This window comes from Amblyomma maculatum, unplaced genomic scaffold, assembly GCF_055883805.1.
Source record: "Amblyomma maculatum isolate TAMU_Amacu unplaced genomic scaffold, ASM5588380v1 scaffold_18, whole genome shotgun sequence".
NCBI lineage: Eukaryota > Metazoa > Arthropoda > Arachnida > Ixodida > Ixodidae > Amblyomma > Amblyomma maculatum.
In genome coordinates, this window is record NW_028146743.1 from 5,954,987 (window position 1) to 5,977,503 (window position 22,517).

The 22,517-nt window shown below is 46.9% G+C and overlaps 1 protein-coding gene across 1 annotated transcript; it reads right to left on the minus strand.

Moving 5' to 3' along the window:
* Nucleotides 1–1,824: 1,824 nt before the first annotated feature.
* On the minus strand, nucleotides 1,825–21,101 carry LOC146171815 (uncharacterized). The gene is made up of 4 exons (XM_084586279.1): nucleotides 20,732–21,101; nucleotides 19,417–19,595; nucleotides 6,765–6,935; nucleotides 1,825–3,253 (listed from the first exon to the last, which is right to left on the minus strand). The coding sequence occupies exons 1-4, from the start codon at nucleotides 20,965–20,967 to the stop codon at nucleotides 2,796–2,798; spliced, it is 1,044 nt and encodes a 347-aa protein (XP_084442405.1). The 5' UTR covers nucleotides 20,968–21,101; the 3' UTR covers nucleotides 1,825–2,795.
* Nucleotides 21,102–22,517: the final 1,416 nt, after the last annotated feature.

Consider the following 22,517-nt stretch of genomic DNA (forward strand, 5'->3'; position numbering starts at 1 on the left):
CATCACCACAGCAACAGCACGTTGGCCAGATCATTGACATTATCAAAGACGAACTCCAGAAATAACGAGCGAACTCCCAGAAAACAATTTTCTGCGATTCCTTGACGCTGTCATGTATGTTGGCGGTACGGACCACGAAGCAAAAAGGGACTGCTCCCATACACCTCAGCGCACTCCAAGATCATCATGCGGGGAATAGTGAAAACAGCAATGAGAGCCGCATTGACAAGATCCTGTACCATGCTGCGCAAGCTAGTTTTGACGCCCAGAATTGTCAGCTGGAAGCAGCAGGTTACCCCGACGCTGCTACTGTACAGTGTCGCAGAAGGAATACTACTACAAGGCAGAAAAAGATTAAGAGTACAATGGAAGAAAGGAAGCCGTTTGCTCTCATTCCGTACATTCATGGTTTTTCCCACAACCTCAAGAAGATAGGCGAAAATGTTGGCGTAAAAGTGCTGATGTCAGCACCTAACAAGTTACAGAGCATGTGTGCCAAGATCAGCAATAAATGAACGGGAAAAAAGCAATGCTAAAAGAAGCACAATAACATACACGTGAAATGTACAAAAAACATGTAGTGTATCAGGTACCCCTGTAATACGGGCGCACCTACATCGGTCAAATAGGGCGCTGCTTGAATGAATGACTCCAAAAGCACAAAAGATCCTTGAAAGGCGCCATCAGCAGTGAACTGGCAAAGCACTGCCGAGAGCATGAATGTTTTTCCCAGCTCGGCAACACCCCTATCTTATCGTCCTACTTAGATCAACGGACCAGATAAACTCAAGAAGTCATTAACATTCGGCAAAATGGCAGAGTGTGCGTCAGTTCTACAGCACTTAGCGACAGCGAAATTGATTATCTGTGCATGAATGCATAATCTTGTGCCACGTTTTCACCTTGTCGAGGTTTTTGTGTTTGTCTGTCTTCCCTTTTTCTTCTTTTGTACGAACGAGAGGCATATAATTGACGAACGTGCAATACAAATGTGGTGGTTAGCGTCGTGTCCCCGCTCTATTTCATTCGTCTCGTGTTAGCGCTGTTTTTAGCCACAAGATAGCCCAAATTTCTACCATCTTAAACAAGGCATCAGTGCCCACGTCAAGCTGCCCAGATTAGCTTTTTAGCCCTGCAAACCCTCCAGCACCTGCTAGAAATGAGTTGAATTGAAATTAAATTGAATGAAACGCAGCAGTTTATATGGTTGCTGATTCGGCGCTCGAGGAATGCGCCAGTGTAGAAAGAATCATGACGAAAACAAAACAGGCCCCTAACGCTTTGATCTATTCGTTGTCTAAGAGCGCCCAGAAGATTGCCTTGCCACTGGCAGCATAACCGTCCCTGTCCTCGAGTGAAAAATACGACACTCAAACTCATGTGCTTTGTGTGTACGTGCGCTGGTATTTGAGCGCGTACTTATGTAGGGGCAAAACTTCCAAAATGTGTGCACAACTGATTGCTCAAGTCAACATACATCTGTTAACTGCTCAGGCAGCGAAACTTTATTAGCAAATTGCAGTACACGACATGCAGCAGTAGCGCACAACATCCGTCGTACTTACAGAGAAAAGACGAAAACTTCCAGGAAACGAACTTGCACCTACGCAGCCTTAAATACTTCATGCTACGTTATTGGAGGATGCAATAATGAGTATGATCTAAGCAAGCACGTGCCGAAGCTCACTACCAGATTTGGCGGCGTCATCCCTTAGCGCCCAGCTCACAAGTAAGCCGGTTTCACTGTTCCCCACGCCACTCAGCAACCCTGACTATAACATAGTTAGGCCCCCTTCCCCCCCCCCCCCCCCTTTCTTCCTCTGGGACCTTTGCGAATACAATAGAGTAGTCGAAGATCAAGCGGCACGGCCGAGAATCAGCGCGTCATAAGGCTTGCGCTCCGAAGTGTGAAATAATTACACTTTCAATACCACTACGCATTACAACGTGGATCGAAGCTATCTTCCAAAATGTGCGGTTCGCATTTGTGTTATGCATGTTTGCATGGTCGCCAACCTGTTGGGTCTCATCTGTCTCGCAAAAGAAAGAAATCGCGAGAGCTTCGAACGCAACCTGAACGCTCGGTCGGATGAATTCTTGGCTGAAAAAAAAATAATAAAGTGCTCCTAAATCGTGTTTTGACCATGGTGTTCAACACAGATCGAATACACGGGATGTTCAAAACTAGATTCTTCCTTTTTTTAATACAAACAATAATCGTGCGCGTGAAAGTTTCTCCCCGAACGCAAGTTATGCTACCAGGCATACTTTAAAGTGAGGGGATAGTTGTCGCTTTTAACATATTTTTTTAAACTAAAATCAGTTAAAAATCGTTTAGCTAATTTTTAGCTTAATGATATATTTAAGAAGCCAATTCTCCAGACACGTACGCTTATCGAGATTTCAGCTCCAGGGTTTCAACTTTATCCACCTGATTACTAATTGAAGGCGGAGGTGATCGACGCGAAACTTCTCCCCAGTATGACGCAGCTGTAGCGTAGCAGTTTGCAGAACAACTCGATGTGAAAATAACGGCTTGAGGGGCTAGTTGGTGCTGCATAGTATTCAGAAATGCCACATTTCTGCGCCACATTTCTGAAAACTCGATGTGAGACAGCACTTAAAACAGCCGGAAAATCAAAACGTGAATATGTATTGGTTATACATCTGGGGTATTTTCCTGGCTGATTCCTTCCATTAATGGGAATAGCCGCTGGAGTACACTTACTTGTATGTCATACATCGTATTTTAGAACGCCGCGTATTGGCATGCACACTCGCCACATAACGGGGCTTCACTTGAGGGCAGATTTTGAATCAAGATTCGGCTTCTGCGGGACACACTGTGCTCTGCGGTCTTCTGAACCACTGGACAAGCCACTGAAACCGGGAGACCGGTCACGCTCGCTTTGCACGTCCAGTAATACATCTCCTTCGCAGCGAGGGCGAGGAACCCCTTGGCCGGGTGGGCATCTTTCGGTCGGGGAAATGGCGCCGACAACAGCAGATGCATGGCTAGCGGCTGTGCTGGTCCGCGCTCCCATGGAAACGGGCAGCGCTTGAGGTAGCGGCGCCGAGAACGCGGGCGCCAAAAGCGACGGTAAACCGGGCACTGCCAGTATGCCGGGAGCCGAAGTGGGGCAGGGGTGGCAGGGCACCTGCGGCCACAGCTGAACGGCGGCCGCAACCGCTGGTCCGGCTGTGTCCTTCTGCAACGTCTCCTGCATGGCCAAGGACTGGACTTCTAGCCGAGCTGCACAAGAAAGAGCAAATGGCGGTCGCCAAACCATCGAACAAAGTTTGTTAACCTTCGGAATATCATTTTAAAATACATTTATTACTCTAATAAAGATCGTATACCGGCATCATCATCACGTTGCGAAACTCAAAGACGCCGTGCACTTTACTTTATCAAGCTCAGGCTGGGTGGTGTTAACCCGGAACAATTGTGGGTGTTTAGCCCTACTTGGCACTCCTATATGTTCTGTTGAATATCAAAAACATTATTACAAAGCGTTGACGCATTGCAAAGCGATAGGCGACGCTTTACATCAATTATGAAAACATTTCACACGCAACCTTAAGGGCCGTATTTGGGTGCATAGCAAACGCATATTTTCCGAAACTTGAAACGATTCCTTCGTAACTTGTCAAGGGACATCCCTTGACGAGTTACGAAGGAATCGTTTCAAGTGATGTTGATGGCGATATTAGCAATGAAGGTAATATCCCGATGCCGACGACCATAGACCATGAGATGTGCGAAGACCAAGACACGTGTGCTCAGTCACCCGGAGAAGCTGGTTTCCATAAGCTAAATGGTGGAAAATGAACGGACAATTCATGTCAGTAATGGTGAAAACAACACCTTTACAATAATTAACTCAACTCTGCCATGTATATCAGCACTTGAATAGCTTTTCAGTTTGAAATTGAGCTGAACTTGATCATCATGGGAATTTATAACAAAACGCGATAAAAGTTGTGGCTAACAGAATACTTTTGTGTCAAGTTTAACCCGAGCATTGCCGCGAGGCCATGTGGCTGTGATGTAATGGCCGTGTTGATCAATCAAGGTTATTCGCCCGCGGCCAACAAAGGTAAGGGTGCAGAATAAAGCTGTCAGACTTATTTTAATCAGTGCAGCATTGCACCCAATGCTGAATTTATGAAAAAGAGTAGGTTCGAGGGTGCTACCTAACAGGACTCTTATCGCATTTCCTATTAAATGTTATTGCGTTGAAGTTAAAAGTGTTACTGCTTTCCTGGTTAAAAGTTGTTCCAGATAAAAAAAAAAATTAAAAAAGAACACTCCTGAATATTTCATATTTTCTCCTGATTGCGCTACACACCCAGAAATCATTTTACTTTGCTTCCATTTCAAGCAAAAAAACAACTTTTTTATTGTTTCTTTCCTCGCTCCGGAGACGAAAGGAACGGCCTCAACCGTGTGTGGGTTGAAGTGATATAGGTTTCATGAGGTGGTTGACCTAAATATATAAAGCATGTTCACGGTCGTTTGATGATTTTGAGTGGTTCCGTGGTTCCACTCGAGTGTTTACTATTTCTTGTGTGATATTCTTTTCAAACCTCATTGTTACTATTATCCCTAATATGAGCTATTCCCTATTACAGATGTAAACGATACCCTCCCCATGCCCTACCTCAGAACTATATCAGTATTGTAAATAAAAAAAAAATAAGTAAACATTTCAACAAATGTATGCATAAATTTCCAAACAGCGTTTGCGGTGGAGAATAAAAAGTGCGCTTTTTCTAGATGCAGTTTTCTGAGCAATAACAGATGCATCGTTTTCCGCCGCCGAAAACACATAAACGTAGCCCGCCTAGCGGTCGATATTTTACCGTGAACGAGAACCTGCACACATACAGCCTGTTTTTGTTTGTGTTTTTTTTTCTAAACAATGCCCAAACATGCCCCTAGTGCGATGACTGCTGTAGCGGTAAACCGCAGAACCTAAATGCAGCCCACGCATCGTCCGAGTAGTGGGAGACAAAACAGCCAGCAATGTTCCAGAAGACCACCGCAAGCTCATCGACTGTTTCAAGGTGTAGCGGCAGCCACCGGCGTTCTGAAATAACGATACCGGCCACTGACTTTTCAAGTCCTCTGTTGCATTAAATAAAAGTCTTCAATCAATCAACGAAAACCGATCGGAAATGTCCTCATTGTCGTGTTGAATCCCCATGGCGGGAACTGTTCCTGCTGATGCTGCTCGCCCTGATAGGCCACCAACGCTTTTTATTTACAAGGCGCTCTAAACTGGCGCCAATAACTGCTCTCATCGCTCGCACTCGCACGTTGCGGAAGATGTGAATCTTGAATAGCAAAACAACGCTAACGATTTGAAGAAACAAAAAGCTGAGAGCGAGTGCACCAGGAGCAATCTCGTTTTGACATCGCTGCTTAGGGGAACGCTTATTACATGCAAGCTCTCTTTTTTTTTTTTTTTTTTTTTTTGCTGATAGAGAGACAGAGAAATCGCTAAACCTCTAGAAACACTACTCACACATCCACTAGTCGAGCAAAGAAGAAGCGAATGCGCCGATAAATACGAAAGAATAAACATGGAGGATACGAAAGTGGGCGCGCTTTCGTTGATCGATGTTGTCAGCAACTTTCAAAAAGAGACGTCAAATCATTATTTATAATTCAGTGCCAGCCTTCCCATAGAGTCATTACTCTGAGAGAAAAACACGACTATTAGCTGGCTTTTCTTTAGCTTTATCGGCGCTTGCAACAGCTAGTGAAATCATTTACCTCACGTCTGGGCAGGTATAAGTGAAACAATTCCCCTACCATCCTCACCGAACAACGATGAAACGGACGAGCATGTGTCGCTTCCCGCAGCTCCGATGTCCTTTTATTGTACTACCTGATCGATCCATTTTGTCACCGTTCGTAGCCGGGAGCCCACGAAGCGATCAGCGTTATCAAACGCGCGCCTGCAAAGACTGCCGAAACACAATTACGCACGAGCTTCATATGGCTTCCCGCCAATGCAGCAATCAGGGCACGCCTTCAATAAGCGGCAACGTTCATTTGCAAGGTGTTTCTTACTGTTTTTATTGATTTCAAGCACGGCCTGTAAGTAAGGCACACTCAGCGAGCTTTGGTGTTCCCTCACCGCGCGCGCTGAAACAAAAAGAAGCGATGTACGCGAAACACTCAGGTTCAAAATCAACAAAAATTCATCCCCACCGACTGCCCACGAAAGGGCCTACCTTCTATCTTATTCGTCTACTGGCAGCTGATCGGCAAAGCTTGGACAGCCACCTGCAGAAACGGTATAGCATACCTGGGCGGACCAGACGCGCAGTCACGAGGCACCAATATAGATTGCTCTCTCTCTCTCGCTCTGCTTCATCCTGTTCTTCAACTTTTTATTCTTCTTGAGGTAGATAGCTAACGGTGATTAGGTTTGTTGCTATCTACGCGATTCGCAGCCAGTGCAGGCTACGTATGGCCTTGTTTGCGGTGTGTACGCTTTTAAAGACTTGGGTGGACTTTATTGCTACCCAGGTGATGTTAGACATAGATCCAGCTACGTGGCGTGAACTCAAATGTGGGGAGAGGTAAGGTATGGTGTCGAAACGAATCCATCTCTTCATAAGAAACGAATATCTCTCCTCGGAAGCCAGTACACTGACGCGCAAAGGGGGCCGGAGGCCGTGAGGTACTTGAGAAACAATCGTGAAAGGAGGCGGGCGGGCAGCATGCAGGTTATATGGTCCACCCATACCTTCCAGTAGCATGGAGAAAGCCCGGTGGACGCTGAAGTTTGCCTCTCGGAGTAGGGCGTACAGGTAGACGAGCGGTGGCGCGTCGGCACCGGACACCCTGAGAGCGTTGACGAGGCAGGCGAGGGCCTCTTGGACGTGCCGGCGTTTCCGGACGTCTTCATGGCGAGCACCTGGGCACACATATATGCACAGCTCTATAGGACCCGACCTCCGCCTCGAGAGAAGCATTTCGAAGCGCTACGCGTGCCGGCAAAGACGAACTGCATCGATGAATTGGCGTTATCTATTGGCAGGGGCTACACACCGAACTGTCAGAACACTGATAGCCTTGTGCGAGACGCGCAGGTATGCCAAGTACCCGGTACATCTGAGCTCACGCGACGCGTTATAAGTGAGCACAAGCGCAATCTCTTTCGCCCTTTTGGTCAATATTTGCTAAGCTCATTCCCACTGCACAATTTTGCAACGGTTCGGTGTTCTGTCGTTCTCTCAGTATGACAAGGTTCGGAGCCAGCGAGAGATAGCTACTGGGCTTTCCCAGCCTGTTTGGCGAGTACATTCAGCAACGTCTGTACTCTTGAATTGTAAGCTGACTCTACGCCGGATTTTCGTACTTATTTTGTATCGATTCTTCTTTAAAAAAATGTAAAGTAATGAAAGCTACGATGATACAGTCTCTACGGCTCTCGACGTTCGACCGGCCGCGAGAAAAGAACGCGCATGTCGTTAATTACGAGGAACGTGCCCCTGACATATAGCGTTCTCCTTTAGGTGCTCCTAACTCGGCCACATGACATGGCAGAGTAATGCAGACGCATGCTCCACAGGGCTTCCACTACGTTCCTGGTAGTAAAGGCGCACAGTAACGGCGGCTAGCCTCGCTTGTCGCTTAATTAGCGCCGATGCTTTATTCCCCGCCTAAATGCACCGTTGAACACTGCGTCAACCTCGTAATGTATACTGTCGAAACGCAGGTGCGCTTTTTTGGCATAGGTTCGTACCTCAGACTGACAGTTTCCCTCCAGCAGCGCAAAAAGGACAGAAGCCGGTCGGCCTAACTCCCAAAAAGCGCTCCTTGATTTTTTTCACCTTTGAACGCTCTTCCTCTCTTCTATGAATTGCGGCTATACTGCTGGAGCACTTCGCGCCTCGGTGCAGGTGTCTTTTGATTTTTCGCGCGCACTTGATATCTGGAACCTCAAAATCGGTTTAGAAAAACTGAGCTTGCCTATGGCCATTTAAGGTCTTCAATTTCGCCATGCAATATTGAGCCTAAAAGCAAAACAAAAATGTTTAAAACGGAGTTGGTGAAGAATCGCTCAGTTATAGTAATTTCACTGCCTTCTACCGCAGGCATAATGTCACCGTAATTCATAATCAACTTGTACTGGCCCCATTGCCATATCTTTAATGGCTTTTTAAGGAAAAATTCGTACAGATTTAAATAACATACAACAGCTATGTCAATTCAACTATGCATATTGCAGCGACGGATTACGGTGAGAATAAAGGTACGGGCGGGAGCCGGAACGTGCACCCCTTGCTGGGTAAGTTAAGCCGAATGTATATGTCTTCCTGCCAGAGAAGAAAGCAGCATTGAAGATGACTGACAAATATACACAAAATTATTAATCCAATGCACTCAGCACCCTTTCATCCTACCACATAGGGTCAGCGGCAGCAGGAGGGTAAACAAATAATTAGTGAAATAAAAAACAAAACCATAGACCTCATTAAACAAATAGCCACATTCAAAATTTGAGTTGAGTGAGTAACACGTTGGTAGTTACTTTCCCTCCATTTTAAAGCGAAATCGGTTACTGGGTTGGTGCCGCCACATAGACCTGTGTTGTATACCTGGAATCTACAGCGTCAGCCAAGAGGAAATTGAATGATGTCAGGGAATTTAATTGATTCACTTGAGGTTGCAGCTCAACTGTTAATCGGCTGCAGGTGGCAAAGTGAACAAAGGAAAATTCCCTGTCCCGTTGCAAGGGAGAGGCCGCAAGTGACTACCACGGAAAGGACCCAGATCGTGGAGGCCGCCGTGTTACGGGGAAGGTCCTTGCTCGGGAATAACACGGCGAGAGGGACACTATGCAAGGCTGACTTTACGATGCCGTCCCGGAGGAAGGGGCAAGCATCAAGCAGCGAAGAAACGCGCAATATGTTTTTGAAACATTTTAAGCAGTCACACCGTCTTGCGTTGAGCGAAGAAATGAGTATTTCTGAAAAATGAGAGCAGTTGACTTTCTAAATCAAAGCTGATTAATGCGCTAAGCCACCCACCTGAGCTCTTCATTTTCTTATTCCTTCCGAAGCATGACAAGCATCAAGTAGTCGCATTCCTTAGTCTGGCTAGTGCAGTCATTTCACCGCGATATTCCAAATTACGAAGGAATACAGTTCGGCTTCACTTTTCCGGTTCGACTTTGAAACGTCACCGATGAATTTTGGCTCAAGGTATATCTTAATAGTGAGTGTTTAATATTACTCGCTTCATTTCACCATTCCAGGTGCCACTTTTCATTTCCGTCGTAAAACATATTGACCCAAATAGTATTTCCAGATATTTAGGAAGACAATTCGCTCGCTTTGCAGCGGTTAAGTTATTCTAGGAATGTGCGAAATTTCGTAAAATTTGTAATAACTGATTAAAAATTTACAAAGTGAATTAACTGACGGACGTCTATGCTAACGTGTTAAAAAAGTTCCCTCACTGCTCATTTGGGTCCGACACGAGAGACAGTGCCCCGGCAGCTATATGAATTGATGTTGAGGTGAGCGTTGCCTGTCTGGCCGAATGACATCATGTTGCCAGACCCTATCCGACGTCAGGAAGACATGCCATTAGCGTAACCGAATAATTCAAATATCCAAGGGGTGTTTGCGTATTGTGTATGCGCTCTTGCGCCTCTCAACTGACAGGGCTAGCTGCTTAATAGCTATCACGTCTAGTTTAATATAAACAGGAGAGACGATTCGCTTCAGCGAATGTAACCTGGTTAACGATAACGGCGTTGGAACCATCAATTCGTTCCAAAGCTTTCATATACCGACGTGCGTCTGAGGAGGCACATCGAACGTTTCAAGCTTTGGATGGGTTTGCGAACAGACAACTGATGCTTGCGGAATGCGTGGTACGTCTGTGCACTAGGTTATAGGCCGAGTAATAAAGATACAATACCTTTACATATCCGTTGTTAACCTTAAGGCGTGTTTTAGAATGGGGTGGATACCTAACCAGCCTTCCGAAAGGCTGGCAGGAAGCCAGTCGGTAGTAAGATAAACGGCCTGTGTAGTATTCTTGTATATTTGATGCCAAGACTTCTGTCCACATCCGTCTCTGTTTTCATGCTACAGCGTATAAATATACGACGCTTACTCCTTGTAACGAATACGGTTTATGTGTGTACCTACATGGTTTTTAGTTGAAACAAAGAATAAAAATAAAAATTTTAAACACAAACATTAAGAGCGCCGAAAATGCGTTCAGCATATCACTCTTGTACTTTAGAGTTGGGGATGTTTTCTTATTTCTGTGAATCAAGAAAACATTCCTAACTCCAAAGTAAAACAGTGATATGCTGAATTCTGTGAACCTCACATCGCCTTAAAAGTTGATGTTTCATTATTTTTCTCGGTTTATGTGTACTTTGAATGCATAAAGGTCACACGTCACGTGGACATGACCCAAATGCAGAACCTGCTAGTCTACTCTTTATTTAGCCTCGATGATCGTAACAGCTAGTGAACTAGAAACCGTCTTTGTACAAGTCCATCCCATTTTGTATGGCATGGCATGTGGAATTTTACATCTTAAATGGGATATCCGGTCTATAAGAGACGCCGTAATGACACCGACGCTTCTTTATCCTGCACTCACATTGCACAGCACGCGGACAGTTTTGTGTTCCGCCTCCATATAGATACAGCTGCCGAGGCCAGAATCCTATCCCGTCCCGTAGAGCTCAGCAGACCGAATGCCGTAGCTACTAAACCACCGCGGCGGGCGGGGATTGTTGGCTCTCAATGCCTAAAGTTTCTAAATTAGTTTGGCTGCGTATCAATCATTTCACTTAGCCGCTTGTAACTGGATCAAGCAGCATTAGAGGGTATTAGAATAGGGAGGCCCTATCGCTCAGAGGAATAGGCGAATGGTGGGGAGCGAGCGCGCATGCTCATTGGAGCATTCCGCGCATGCGCAATGTCGCCCCGCAGTTACCCTATTCCCTTAACCCATAGGGTCCCCTCTTCTAAATCTCTCTATTAATATGAAACCTCCTTGCCTCTACACTGGGGCAATTTGTGCATGTCCATTAGGTCGTACAGTAGGCGTGGCCTACGCGTGTGTGCTGCTGAACAGGCGTTGTCTAAAGCTTACATGCAAGAATAAACCACCTTATCTCACAGCATCTCATCTTTCTCATGCAATCTCCCAGTGGTTCAGAAATCGACTAACGTAGAAACCGGCTGCTGGTTCTCGCGTTTCCTTAACCAACACTCAGCGATATGCGACATGTCTTCCACGAAGCTTTCTTGCAAGGCAGATCTCGATTGTTCAAAAAAAAGGATAGTTCCCAAGCCCACAGAGGTTAACGAATTGTACTATATTGAAAAATCAACAGACTTGAGGCTTGTGAAGCAAGCATCGACGTTACGGAATGTTCAAATCACATCAAGTAAGCGCCTTGTCAACGTTATGTGGCTGTGCAAAGGTCCTCTGCTAAGCGCGCAATTTGAAAACGCATTAAACCAAAGGAAAAAATTACAAGACACTTTTTCGACTAGAGCAGTGAAAGGCGAAAGCCTGAGTGCCCCATTCTGCTACGCATTTGCTGCGAATGTGGCAGTGAATGGTGCTTCGAGTAAAGAGGGTGATTACTGTTTCACATTCCTGCTTTCTTTACGGCGTGGTACATGCGTATGCGGAGAATTGTGACAGATACTGCGCCTTTTCTATCGTGTAAATCAATTTCAAACGCCGCTGATGCTGTACTAACGCCTCCTAGACATCTGGGTCTGCTTCTGTTTGTTGCGTGGTGCGGCGTTCGAGGAAGCGGCAAATGAAAGGGCACACGGACGCTTGGATCGGACGCCTGGCTTCGCATATGCATTAATCGCCTTGTGACGTCATGACCTGTCGTGACGATACATCGCGCGCCCCTTGTCGAACAAAATCGGCATTTCATTGAACGCATTACAGTTCACCGGCGTTCTATAATTCGTCTACAGGAAACGAAAGGCGCAGTATTTGTCACTCGCGGAATCTCGCTATCATTCTCACTGTGGACAACAGGAATTATGAGCAGCGTTTTACGATCCGTGACAAGTGGATGAAGGAAAAAGAACTACATTGCCAACTAGACCTGCTTGCATGCCTACAAAGCTCTCAGCCTGGATTGTACAAGAAAGAAATAAGAGAAACAAAAAGTAAGCTTGAGATTATCGATAAAGACAAGTACGGAGCTGCCGTGATACAGGCGAGTACCGAGCATCTCCGGCTCGACGAAGTGCCCACTAAGCGTTCGCTGAATGATGAAAAGTACGCGACTCAGAATGAAATCAGACAAAGTACAAAAACGGGGTAACGAATGACACTGATATAATTCATTTGGCTTTTGTTGAGCAGTACCGGGGATTGTTTGGGCGACGACAGATCCAAGAAGAAGAATTTAGAAATACGTTTTTCTCCCGAATGCCGAAACTAGAAGACCAAACTAAAAGAAAGCTGGAGAGGCCAATCAGCATGACATAAATTTAAAGAGCTATCGAAGAGTTCTATATGCGTTTCAAAGGAGACATCCCTAAGGTCCTTTATTGCGTCTTTAGGGAAACTTATGACACCAAAAAAAAAATGCCCCCGTCATTTAGACCAGCCCATGTGGTTTAAATACCTAAAAGTCCGAACGAGGCTAATTTACTGTCGGTTAGGGCTTACCACCCGATAAGCCTCACAAATGTAGATTATAAAGTCTTTATGAAGATACTTGCCAGAAGAGTGAAAAATGTTATGAAAGATCTTGTAGGGCCACATCAAACGTGCGGTATTAAAGGCCGCACCATCGGAACAAATGTGCACATTGAAAGAACTGCTCTTGAATGCTGTGACGCTTTCGTAGAACGAGTTGCTATGATGCAGCTTGATCTTGCGAATGCTTTCGATAGAGTGTCGCACGAAATTCTTATCGCAATACAAAAACATGTAAATGTTGGCTCGGTGATATCACAAGATATGCGGATGGCGTATGCGAACTGTGTCTCACGTATCATTGTGAATAAGCAGCTATCAGAATGTGTGCCTGTCTGCTGCTCAGCCTGTCAAGGTTGTCCGCTTTCACCTGTGCTTTTTGGTATTTCTCTTGAGCCGTTTCTGTTATCATTGATACATAATGAAAGTGTCGGCGGGTTCACTCTCCATTCTACTCAGGTAAAAGTACTTGCTTACGCGGACGATATTGCAAGTTTTTGCGCAGATCGGGAAAGCGTTAAAGGAGTCCTTCGAGTTGCGTGGGACTACTGCAAAAAGGCAGCGTGCGAAATCAATTGGGAGAAAAGCATTTGTGTCACTGTGAACTAGATAACAAATCGGCAATGTTTGCTAATATGCGGTGTGCGACTGTTCCACCGAAGTACTTGGGTGTACCATTAGAGCAATATAAGAGCAGCAGAGAGTTGTGGAACGACACAACGCAAAAAACTAAGCAAAAAATGGATGGAAGGAAAGGGCGCAACTTCTGAGTGTTCGCACGTGCAAGTGTCTGTAATTTGTTTTTGATTGCCAAAATTTGGTATTTGCTGCAATTTTTATGGATGTCCCGCTTGAATATACGGAGACTGCATAGACTATTTGCAGCTTTTATTTGGAGCTCAAATTGGGAGCGAACTAGCCTCACTAATTTGTTTCTTCCCATAAAAAGGGGTGGCCTTGGTCTTTCGAACTTGTTTCTGAGACACATTGTATCACGATTTCTTTTTTTGTGCGATCAAACAGACCCTTTGTTGCGCACAATGATGCAGATGCGCTTAGGTAACGTGATACCGGACTTTGTTGTGTCTAGTTATCCGGCCAGAAATCGCGCTGGCACTGGATTTTTAAGAGTTGTTTTTGCCTTATAAATTTTGCGTGCCCGTTTTTCGGTTGAGTGTCTTAGTACTATACCCAGGAAAGAATTGTATAAGGAGTTGCCCAATCTGGTTGTGCCCACACCCCTATACCGATCCATATATTGTGGCGACCCAGGACAAGATGTCCTAAAGAGAGTTAGCAATATGCCGGTAAAACCGACCGTCAAATAGTTTTCCTTCAAGCTTCACCCTTGGTATCCTTCCCGTAAAATTGTGGATTAATAATAAACGTATATTTGTACCTTGGACCCTCAACTGCATAATCTGTAAAAATGAAGAGACCATCGGTCATGTTTTTATTGACTGCTGGCATCCCGTTTTTCACTGGGATGTAATGCAAATAACGTGAAAAAAATAAATACCCATTAATCCTTACGGCATCTGGTTTCTACCCGTACAAAGTGATGAGGTCCCATAGGAGATTATTATGGTGCTGGGCCTCCACAACATTTGGAAAACACGGATGGCATTTAGGCAGGGCGAAGGAAATGTATGATCGGTCAGGGACAACTTCATTGAAAGTGTCACATTTCTCAGAGATGTTCTCCGCAGTCAGCCTGAGTAGCCTCAGTGGATGGATGTAATTGACGGATTGATCAAAAAGAAAAAGTTTTAATACATCGCTTAAGCCAAAGGTAGGCTAGTGATTTGTATACCTGTATGTACTTTGTTGACCGGCAATAAAGGAAAAAAAAAACTGGGCGTGGCGAAGTGGTGAAGTGCTGGGCTGGGGATGCAAGGGATGGAGGTTCGATTCGCCGGTGGGAGACGAGGTGTATTAATTTATTTTTTGAAGAATCAGAGCCGCCACAAAAGCGTGGCACTTTTGCTGACAACAACGATGAGCCATTAAAGGCTTTCGTCTTAACACCCGGACAGCGTGCAGCAGGAAGGCGCTGCGGCATGGCCAGTCCAAATCATGACGCCCGTTCGCAAACCAAGAGGCAGCGTGCGAACTAGCAGTCACATCCTTAAGCCCGTCGGCCGCTGCGTAGGCGACTCCTGGCACATGCCGGCCACCATCGCGTGGACTGCCGTAGAGTGCTCGAGTGACTGACAAAGGAAGAGGGAGTGTAGGCGCGAGGAACGTACTCGCGAGCGTCTTTGTCGGGCGATCATTTTCGCGAGAGCTAATCCGCGACCCCCCTGTATCGTGGGTCGACGCCTCTAGTTAGCGACATGTGATTTACGAGACACATCCGGCTGCCTTCCGATGCAAGTGTGAGGTGCAAGCGGCGCCGAAGAAGACGCATCGTCTCCACCCTGTGCTGACGAACCGTCGTTCCGGAGTATCTATCGTCATGCTCCGGACCTCGAGCTTGGTCTGTGGCAGTATAGCAGGCTACTATAGAGCGTGCCAGAGTACTGATACATGGTAGTACTTGTCGTGAAAGTATGTACACATAAGTTCATTATGGCAGCAAATTAACGTTTCCAGACAAACAAGTCGAAATAGATGCCGGGGCGCCTGAAAAAAGTTGTCATCGCCACGTTCTGTCCCTGCTCCCTCTTCTAAACAAAAAATGGAGCTTTACCGAATTTCGGACGTCCAATGATTGTTTTGAAGGCGGCAGTGCACTTCACGTGCATCGTATGAGTATCATAAGCTGTAAAGAGAAATCTACGTAACGAGTTGACTAGTAGGATGTTTAAATGCAAGGCATGGGAAAGTTAGCGTATATTCATGATGGGAATGCACAGCACAAAAATAAAAAAAGAACAATGATAGGCCACAAGTCGTACTCCTTGGGCACGACGACCGGTCAAATGGGTTTCGTTCAATTTGCTTTGTCTTTTCACTCCTTGGTTAAGGTGACGCTCATCTGTTTGCGCCTCTTGTGACGTCGCGAACCTGCTGATGTGGCATTGTCAGCTAGACGGCGCATTATGCAGTTGCTGATTGCAGGGACCATGCACGATTGAATCGCGGTCTGAAACTCTGCATTCGATTTTAGCAAGATGACCAAAATGCGATGTTCGCGTTCAGCTCCTTTCGAAAAACAAGCCACGAGATTCAATTACTCTTGCCTATCTCTGTGCAAACATAGCATACGGATATTTTCAGGAGAGGTAGATCGAACCTCATGTCAAAGTTTGCACAGCATCGCTTATTATCAAGGACTGCGCAGTCTCTTTCAAGCTGTGTAATTTCAACAGGATCGTGTAGTCCCGTAGCGCCTCTCCAGAATCCGGCCCATCATATGCTTTCAGGCGCAATAAACTGATGAAAAACAACAAAAAAAGACTCCCTTGAGTGTAATGGGAACTGAGCTTCCAGCCTCCTTATTTTAGGATCTCCATTTTCTTGCATTCTTAGCTTAAGCCTCTGCCTTTCTTGTGCGCGTGTGTGTAAGAGCGCATGCGTTCATGCGTGCCGATTCATGCGTGCCAACTGGTACCACCCTCCCTTCCCCTTGAAAAACGATTAAAAACGCTCGTTTGTCGTGGTAAACAATGGTGAGTCATGCAGCGTCCGATTCGGTATGCTCGCGAGTTAGCGCATCCTCTCAGTGACAGCAGATGCAAAGCGATACCATCCGCATCTACAGTTCTCCAGGAGAACATCCGCGCTGCGCGAAGGGTGAAAACTAATACGCGTAAATTTTTGGCATGCCTCGTAGCTATTGTTTCGGTGTCGACTTACGCCTTCAACGCGGACGTGACGTTCCTGAAATGCGTGAGATGTGTTCCTCCGGCAGGTGCAAAGAAATACATACAAAGTGAACGGCTCAAGACCGCGACTGGCATGTTTGCGGTCTCGTGCGAATGAAATTCAAGATGGTCGTTTTCGACCGCGAGCGGTGGCGTGAGCGCGTTCTGTCCCCACGTGTTCACAAGCTGCGCATAGCATAGCGTACTGGCACTCGTTGAAGGCATGCGTACAGTTCTATAGTATTATAATACCGCTAAGTCGCACTCAGTGAGCAGTGTTAGGAAAGACGCTCTTCTGTTTGGAAAAAGGTCTTGCTAGCTTGGAAGGTGTACTTTTATTGTTCTTCTTTCGACCTCTAGGCGTTGTCGGAAATTTCAGCGTGGTGAGACATGTACCACATTTACCAAAAGTAACTTGGGCTGCGTACGTTTCTTCTTACTCGCACATTAGAGTCCGTAAGACCTCCCACAAGATTAGCACGTCTATAATGGTGAGGTCGAGTGTTCGTTTTCAGGTGCAGCTTTAGGGGTACCTGTTTCACTGAAAAAGAGACCCTGAAATCCGGTTAATTTTGGCAGAGACGGTACATCACCAGGAACGAGAACCTGCCTATATTTGCTCATGCGTTTTCTTTTTTTCTCGTTCTGACTGATTCGACCTCGGGAACACCTAAAAAAACGAGAGCTTTCTCGCCTTGAGGCCGCGTGTTTGCTCTCGGTATCGCCACCGTTCGCCCAGAAAACAATGCTTTTGCAGGGGCGAGTAAGTGGGCCCCAATTAATGCCCTGGCAGGACAGTTAGCCCATCGAGTCCCCTACAGTCACTGCTTTTTTGGCGTGTGAAGACTCCTTATTTCTGTCGTTAATTTCTATCTGAATTTTATTACAACGCAGAAGAGTACTGTTGTAAAAGCGTGGTCAATGGGAACGCCGCTCCCGGGTGATGCATCAGACAGCGTAGCCAGGCCAAAGAACGCCGGTTCATTTTCGGATCAAGGGGTATTATATAGCCAGAGGGGTGAGGGAAAGAAGGAAAGAAAGAATGAAAAGATTGGTGCCGTTGCCGGTTCATAGATGGCGATCTATCGCCTCTGCTATCAGCAGCAAGTACGAATGTTCCGAGGAGGAAACATTAACTAACCCGGTCCTGTGCCGACCACGGCCACCGCACCCCCACTAACTTCCGAAACTCATCCGCCCGCTTGCCACTCGCGCTCTCCTCCCTGGTACATTTGTAGCCCGTTTGGGATCTCCTCTGCCGGTTATGTTCCCTTCTCATGACGTGCCATACCCGTACCCCTTTCTTCTTGATTTCAAGCGGGATATTATTAAACGGCATTTGTCCTCTGATCTTTTCTCTCTTCCTGTCTCTTAAACTTACGCGCAGCACCGTCAACAGGGACAGGTATGCTAAATCTCTCTGTTAGAGCTTTTTAGCAACGCGGAGACGTCTTAGCGTGACGTATACCGTTTTTCGGACGTCGGTGCATGCGCCATGGCCATGCCACACCTATACCGCCAGTGCGCGTCCGCAAAAGGCGTCTGTAAGCCGGTGTACGTCTGCGCTAGTACGTTTTCGCTTTGCTAAAATGCTCTAATAGAGAGATTTAGAATGCCTGAGACGTACTAGCTTAGAGGTATACTGGTTTACCGGACGCCAGCAGTGGCAGGAGTGGAACAAGGTGTGGCCATTGCACGCGCGTACGAGGCGTCCGGTAAAACAGTGTGCGCCTACGTTAGTATGTCTCCGCTCTGCTAAATCTCTCTAATCGATGTGCATAGGTGTCTGCATGAAGGGCGGGAGGAGAGGGGATACGGCAAAGTTCGTGATAGCGCCTGTTCGAGTCTCATCCTGGGTAACAGGGACTAATAGGGGACGAATTTGCTCCTCTCACCTAAGCCATTTGTTCGGTTCTTGGTGCTACCGTGGTTTAGATAATGCGTCTCTGGAGCGCTAGAGGCTCCACACAGCTTCACCGTGCAGATGAACTGCTGCTCTTCACAAACGCTAGGCGACTTGAGAACGTTTGAAAACCTTGCACCTTCTGTGCCAAATGTGTTTGACATTACGCTTATAAAAGGGGTGCCTTCTCAGCGCGACCTTACAACCAACATATGCGGACAGCGTGCGTAGCACATCCACTGTTTGTATACGACTAATTCGCTCTCCCCCCAAGCGCTTGTCTCCTCTTAGGTGTTCCCTAGGTTTGTCAGGCTTTCTTTTCGAATGCGCGATGATGAATACGTCACTGGCATTTCATTTTTATCCTCTTCTCCTGCGCATTGAATTAACAAGGTACCTTGATCATGCGGAATATGCATGCATAACTATCTGCGTGTGCTCTCCAGTTTTCTCAGCACAGACCGCTCCTTCCAAGATAATGTGATTTAATCGTCCACTTCTTGCGTTTCCCACATAGAAAAAATGTGCGTATATTTTATTTGACCCCAATCGCATGCAGCCACTGGGAAGTGTTGGTTGAACGCAAACTTTGGCAAGGTTTATTCGCTGTTTCGCATTCAGTCCTCCTTGTTCAAGACAGAGGGATGCATCATGTAATTCCTGCGCTGTATTTCATTTCTTTTTCGATGACGTTGCATTCCGTAAACTTTTGGCAGCGGGTGTACGTGTAGCAAATGAACCAAGCACTTCCGTCAGTTGTGCAGGCCGATATCATTCATTTCCTGCGTTTTTTTTTATTATTATTATGAAAGAATGCGGAGGGCCATTGCCACCGAGAATAAAGTTGAGCTCCGTGAATGTATACGCACTGCACTGATGCAGCTGCTTGACCATGAGGCAATCTGTCACAGCTCTGCAGCGGCGAGTTTCATGCGTATGCCACGCTGGCACAGAGAGCGTGTTCTCACCTCCGAGAACCGGCGACACTTCTGGAGCGCGTCGAGAAGGCGGGTGCGACGTATGCCCTCCGCTGGGGTTCCACTGCGCAGCCCTGGAGCTCGGAGGGGCATGTGTGGGTTCCAACGGGTCCAAATCTTCGTCGTCGGTCACCGGCCGGTCTCCCATGGATTCGGCGGCTGCTTGGGCCCTGCAGGCAGGGGATGGTAGAACGTGCTCACTGCAACGCTAATCGCGAGACCCACGACGCAGCCTTTTGCGACCACGCGAAGGCTACGTTCTGTGAAAGGTCCCTGCGTTCATTCTCGTTGTGCGGAGATCAATAGGTGTTGTGAGCGGCAGCATCTGCGTGAGAAATATGACATGTGTATACGCGTCGTTTCTCCTTTCATGCGGATGAGCGAAACATACAGTTTCCAGCTTGTTTCGTCGGAGTTGAAATTCTGTCAGTTCTTTGAATTAGCGGCCCGCACCTTCCTGGTCGGGTTCTGTGTTCGCACGAGAATTTTCGTTTTATTTGTATCCCGTTCATGTTGGATTATTAATATAAAGTGCAAGCTGACGCAAGCGATGAATAGTGCAAAGCAGGATGACATTCTTTAACCAAAGCAAAATTATCTATACTATACAATAAGCGCCTTGAAGACCCGAAAAAAGTCATACCATACTCACTTGGAACGTTAGGTCATCTAACTCTTTCGGAGTAAGTCTCGTGCGGCAGATATATTTTGCATCTGTTGTAGGACTAAAACAGCGTACGAATGCAATGCAAACCCACGAGGAACTCCGCAGCTGGAAATTGGCACTACCAACTACGTACGTTATAATTCGGCTTGCGCACGAATACGCATGCAACTCGAATCTATGTTAGCGATTCAATAGCAAATATCGGCAGATTTTAAGTGACATTCGCTATTAGCAAAATGCCTCCTGAAACAGAGGTGGCTTTAAGAAAGCAGTCATGGGAAAATCCGAACTCCCGAACAAGAAGTTTTTCATAGCGAAATTAGAGCGGGTGCCGGTCATATTTATTTTTCCAAAAATGCGTGTCCTAAGAGACGGCCCTTTACCTCGCAAGAGGCGCAAGAGTTGCCCCCGAACAAGAGCAAATGGCGGTTTCCAAACGACACTTGCATACACTTGGCCGCTAGTTGATGCGCAGCAAAAAGGGATGACTAGCACATTAACAGCGTCAATTGTTCAAACTTGCTCCTCCCTTTAATGCTCTCCGAAAACGACGATCCCGACTGTTTCTCTCCTCTCCTCACAGCATCCGACCAACCCTGCTCCTCGTAATCTGAGTGCGCGAACCACGAAAGCAGTCACCTTCTGAGGGCCACCTGTTTGGCCATGACACGCTGGCGCTCCGCAATGAGCTCGCACTTCTCACAGGTGCACTCCCGGAAAGGGCACTGCTTCTTGTGTCCCCGCACCAGGCGCCGGCGACCATGGTTGCGGCACCGGGCGCATTTGGGCTGCCGGCCGGTGGGCACCGGGGACCGCAGGGCGCACTCCGCTGTCTCCGCAGCGAACCCCGCCGCTGCAGCGACGTTGCCGTTCATAGCCGCACGTCGGTCGCGATGAGCTTTGGTGAGGCTCTGGCACCGACGCAGCCGGACAGCGTGCCGGCCGCGAGAGGGGAGCTCGCGGGGGAGGGCGTTGGTCACGCATTCGCCTCCGCAACGCAGTTGCAGCGACAGCCGGAGAATTTCCTCCTCGCCCTTCGCACAGGGATTCCTGAGCGCCGATGGAAGCATCGAGTGCATGTCAGTGCTCATGCTGCGACTTCACTATCGACCCACTCAATCTTATCTTTCCGCCCGTTCTCTGTATGCATATTGCGTTTTTCTGTTGCATGTTTTTGCAGTAAACAATAGAACGTTAATGCGAGCTTGGTTCGTCATCTTCAAAAATGTCGACTGCGCTCGCGAAACGCGAGCTGTAAAACGAGGAATACGTGCATTTTCTACCACTAAAGAAGTCGCACCTGTGTCCGGTCGACTTCTGTTCCATATCGACACATATTTCCGTCTGTTATAACCTTTGTTTGGCCCATGATAGTTCCAGCTGCTTAGTGTCATAAAACTGCATATAAGTACCTATAGTCTCATTCTTCATTAGTAAGCGCAGCCTAAAATTGCGGAGATTATTGTGACAGCTTTCACTTGCGTCGAAGCGATGGAGGACGCAATGAGTACAGCCTCGAAGATCTGTTAGCTTGATAAGGGCTCGCGGCTCTTCATTTCAGTTGTCAACAGCACGGAAAGAAATTAAATGTCAGCGGGAGAGAAAAAAAAAACGTTCGTTTCAGTTTCTATCCATCACCACCGCGGTGGGGTTAGGGCGCTCAATTGCTGTGCCCAAGGATGCAGGGGCGAATCCCGGCCGCGGCAGCCGCTTTTAGATGGAGGCAAAAAAAGCAGGGCGTCCGTGTGCGATGTCAGTGCACGCTAAAGAACCCCAGGCGGTCGAAATTTTCGAAGCTCTCCCCTGCAGTGTCTCCCATGGACTGAGTCGCTTTGGGACTATAAGCATCACAGGCCAAATATCAGCCACATCCCACCTCCCCTCGGAATCACAAGCGCACACAGGAACGCATATTACTTACCATAACCACTGGCAACATGGAATATATTCCCAAAGAGGGGCATGCAAGAATCACGTCTTGTTTCCCTGCCAAACTGGCGATTTCAAGAGCTCGTTGAGTTAACAATACAGAATTTTATTAATGTTATCTTGTGTACTATCTGTTGGTCATAAGTGACACAAAATCCTTGTCCGACAGCTAACGGCGAAGATGAACAAAATTTTATGCGGGAGACTTTCAAGGGCAAGTTGTGAATCGCATTTGCGCGCATATAAATGTAGACGAAAAAAAAAAAGGACAACGGCTGGTACTGCGTCGCAGTATTTTTGTATCCCTGTCTTCTGTGTGGTGCCAATATTGCCAGAGTGCTTGACAGTCCGTTATCGATGCCAAGATAGCAAAACGCTGTCAAATGTAGGTTGAGTTGCTACTCAGGTAAATTCAGGGCAGGTGGAAAAGAAAAATTTCAGGGATGCTCGTGAAATAAGGCTAACAAGGCGAAAGAAGTTTGGCCGCCCTGCTGCG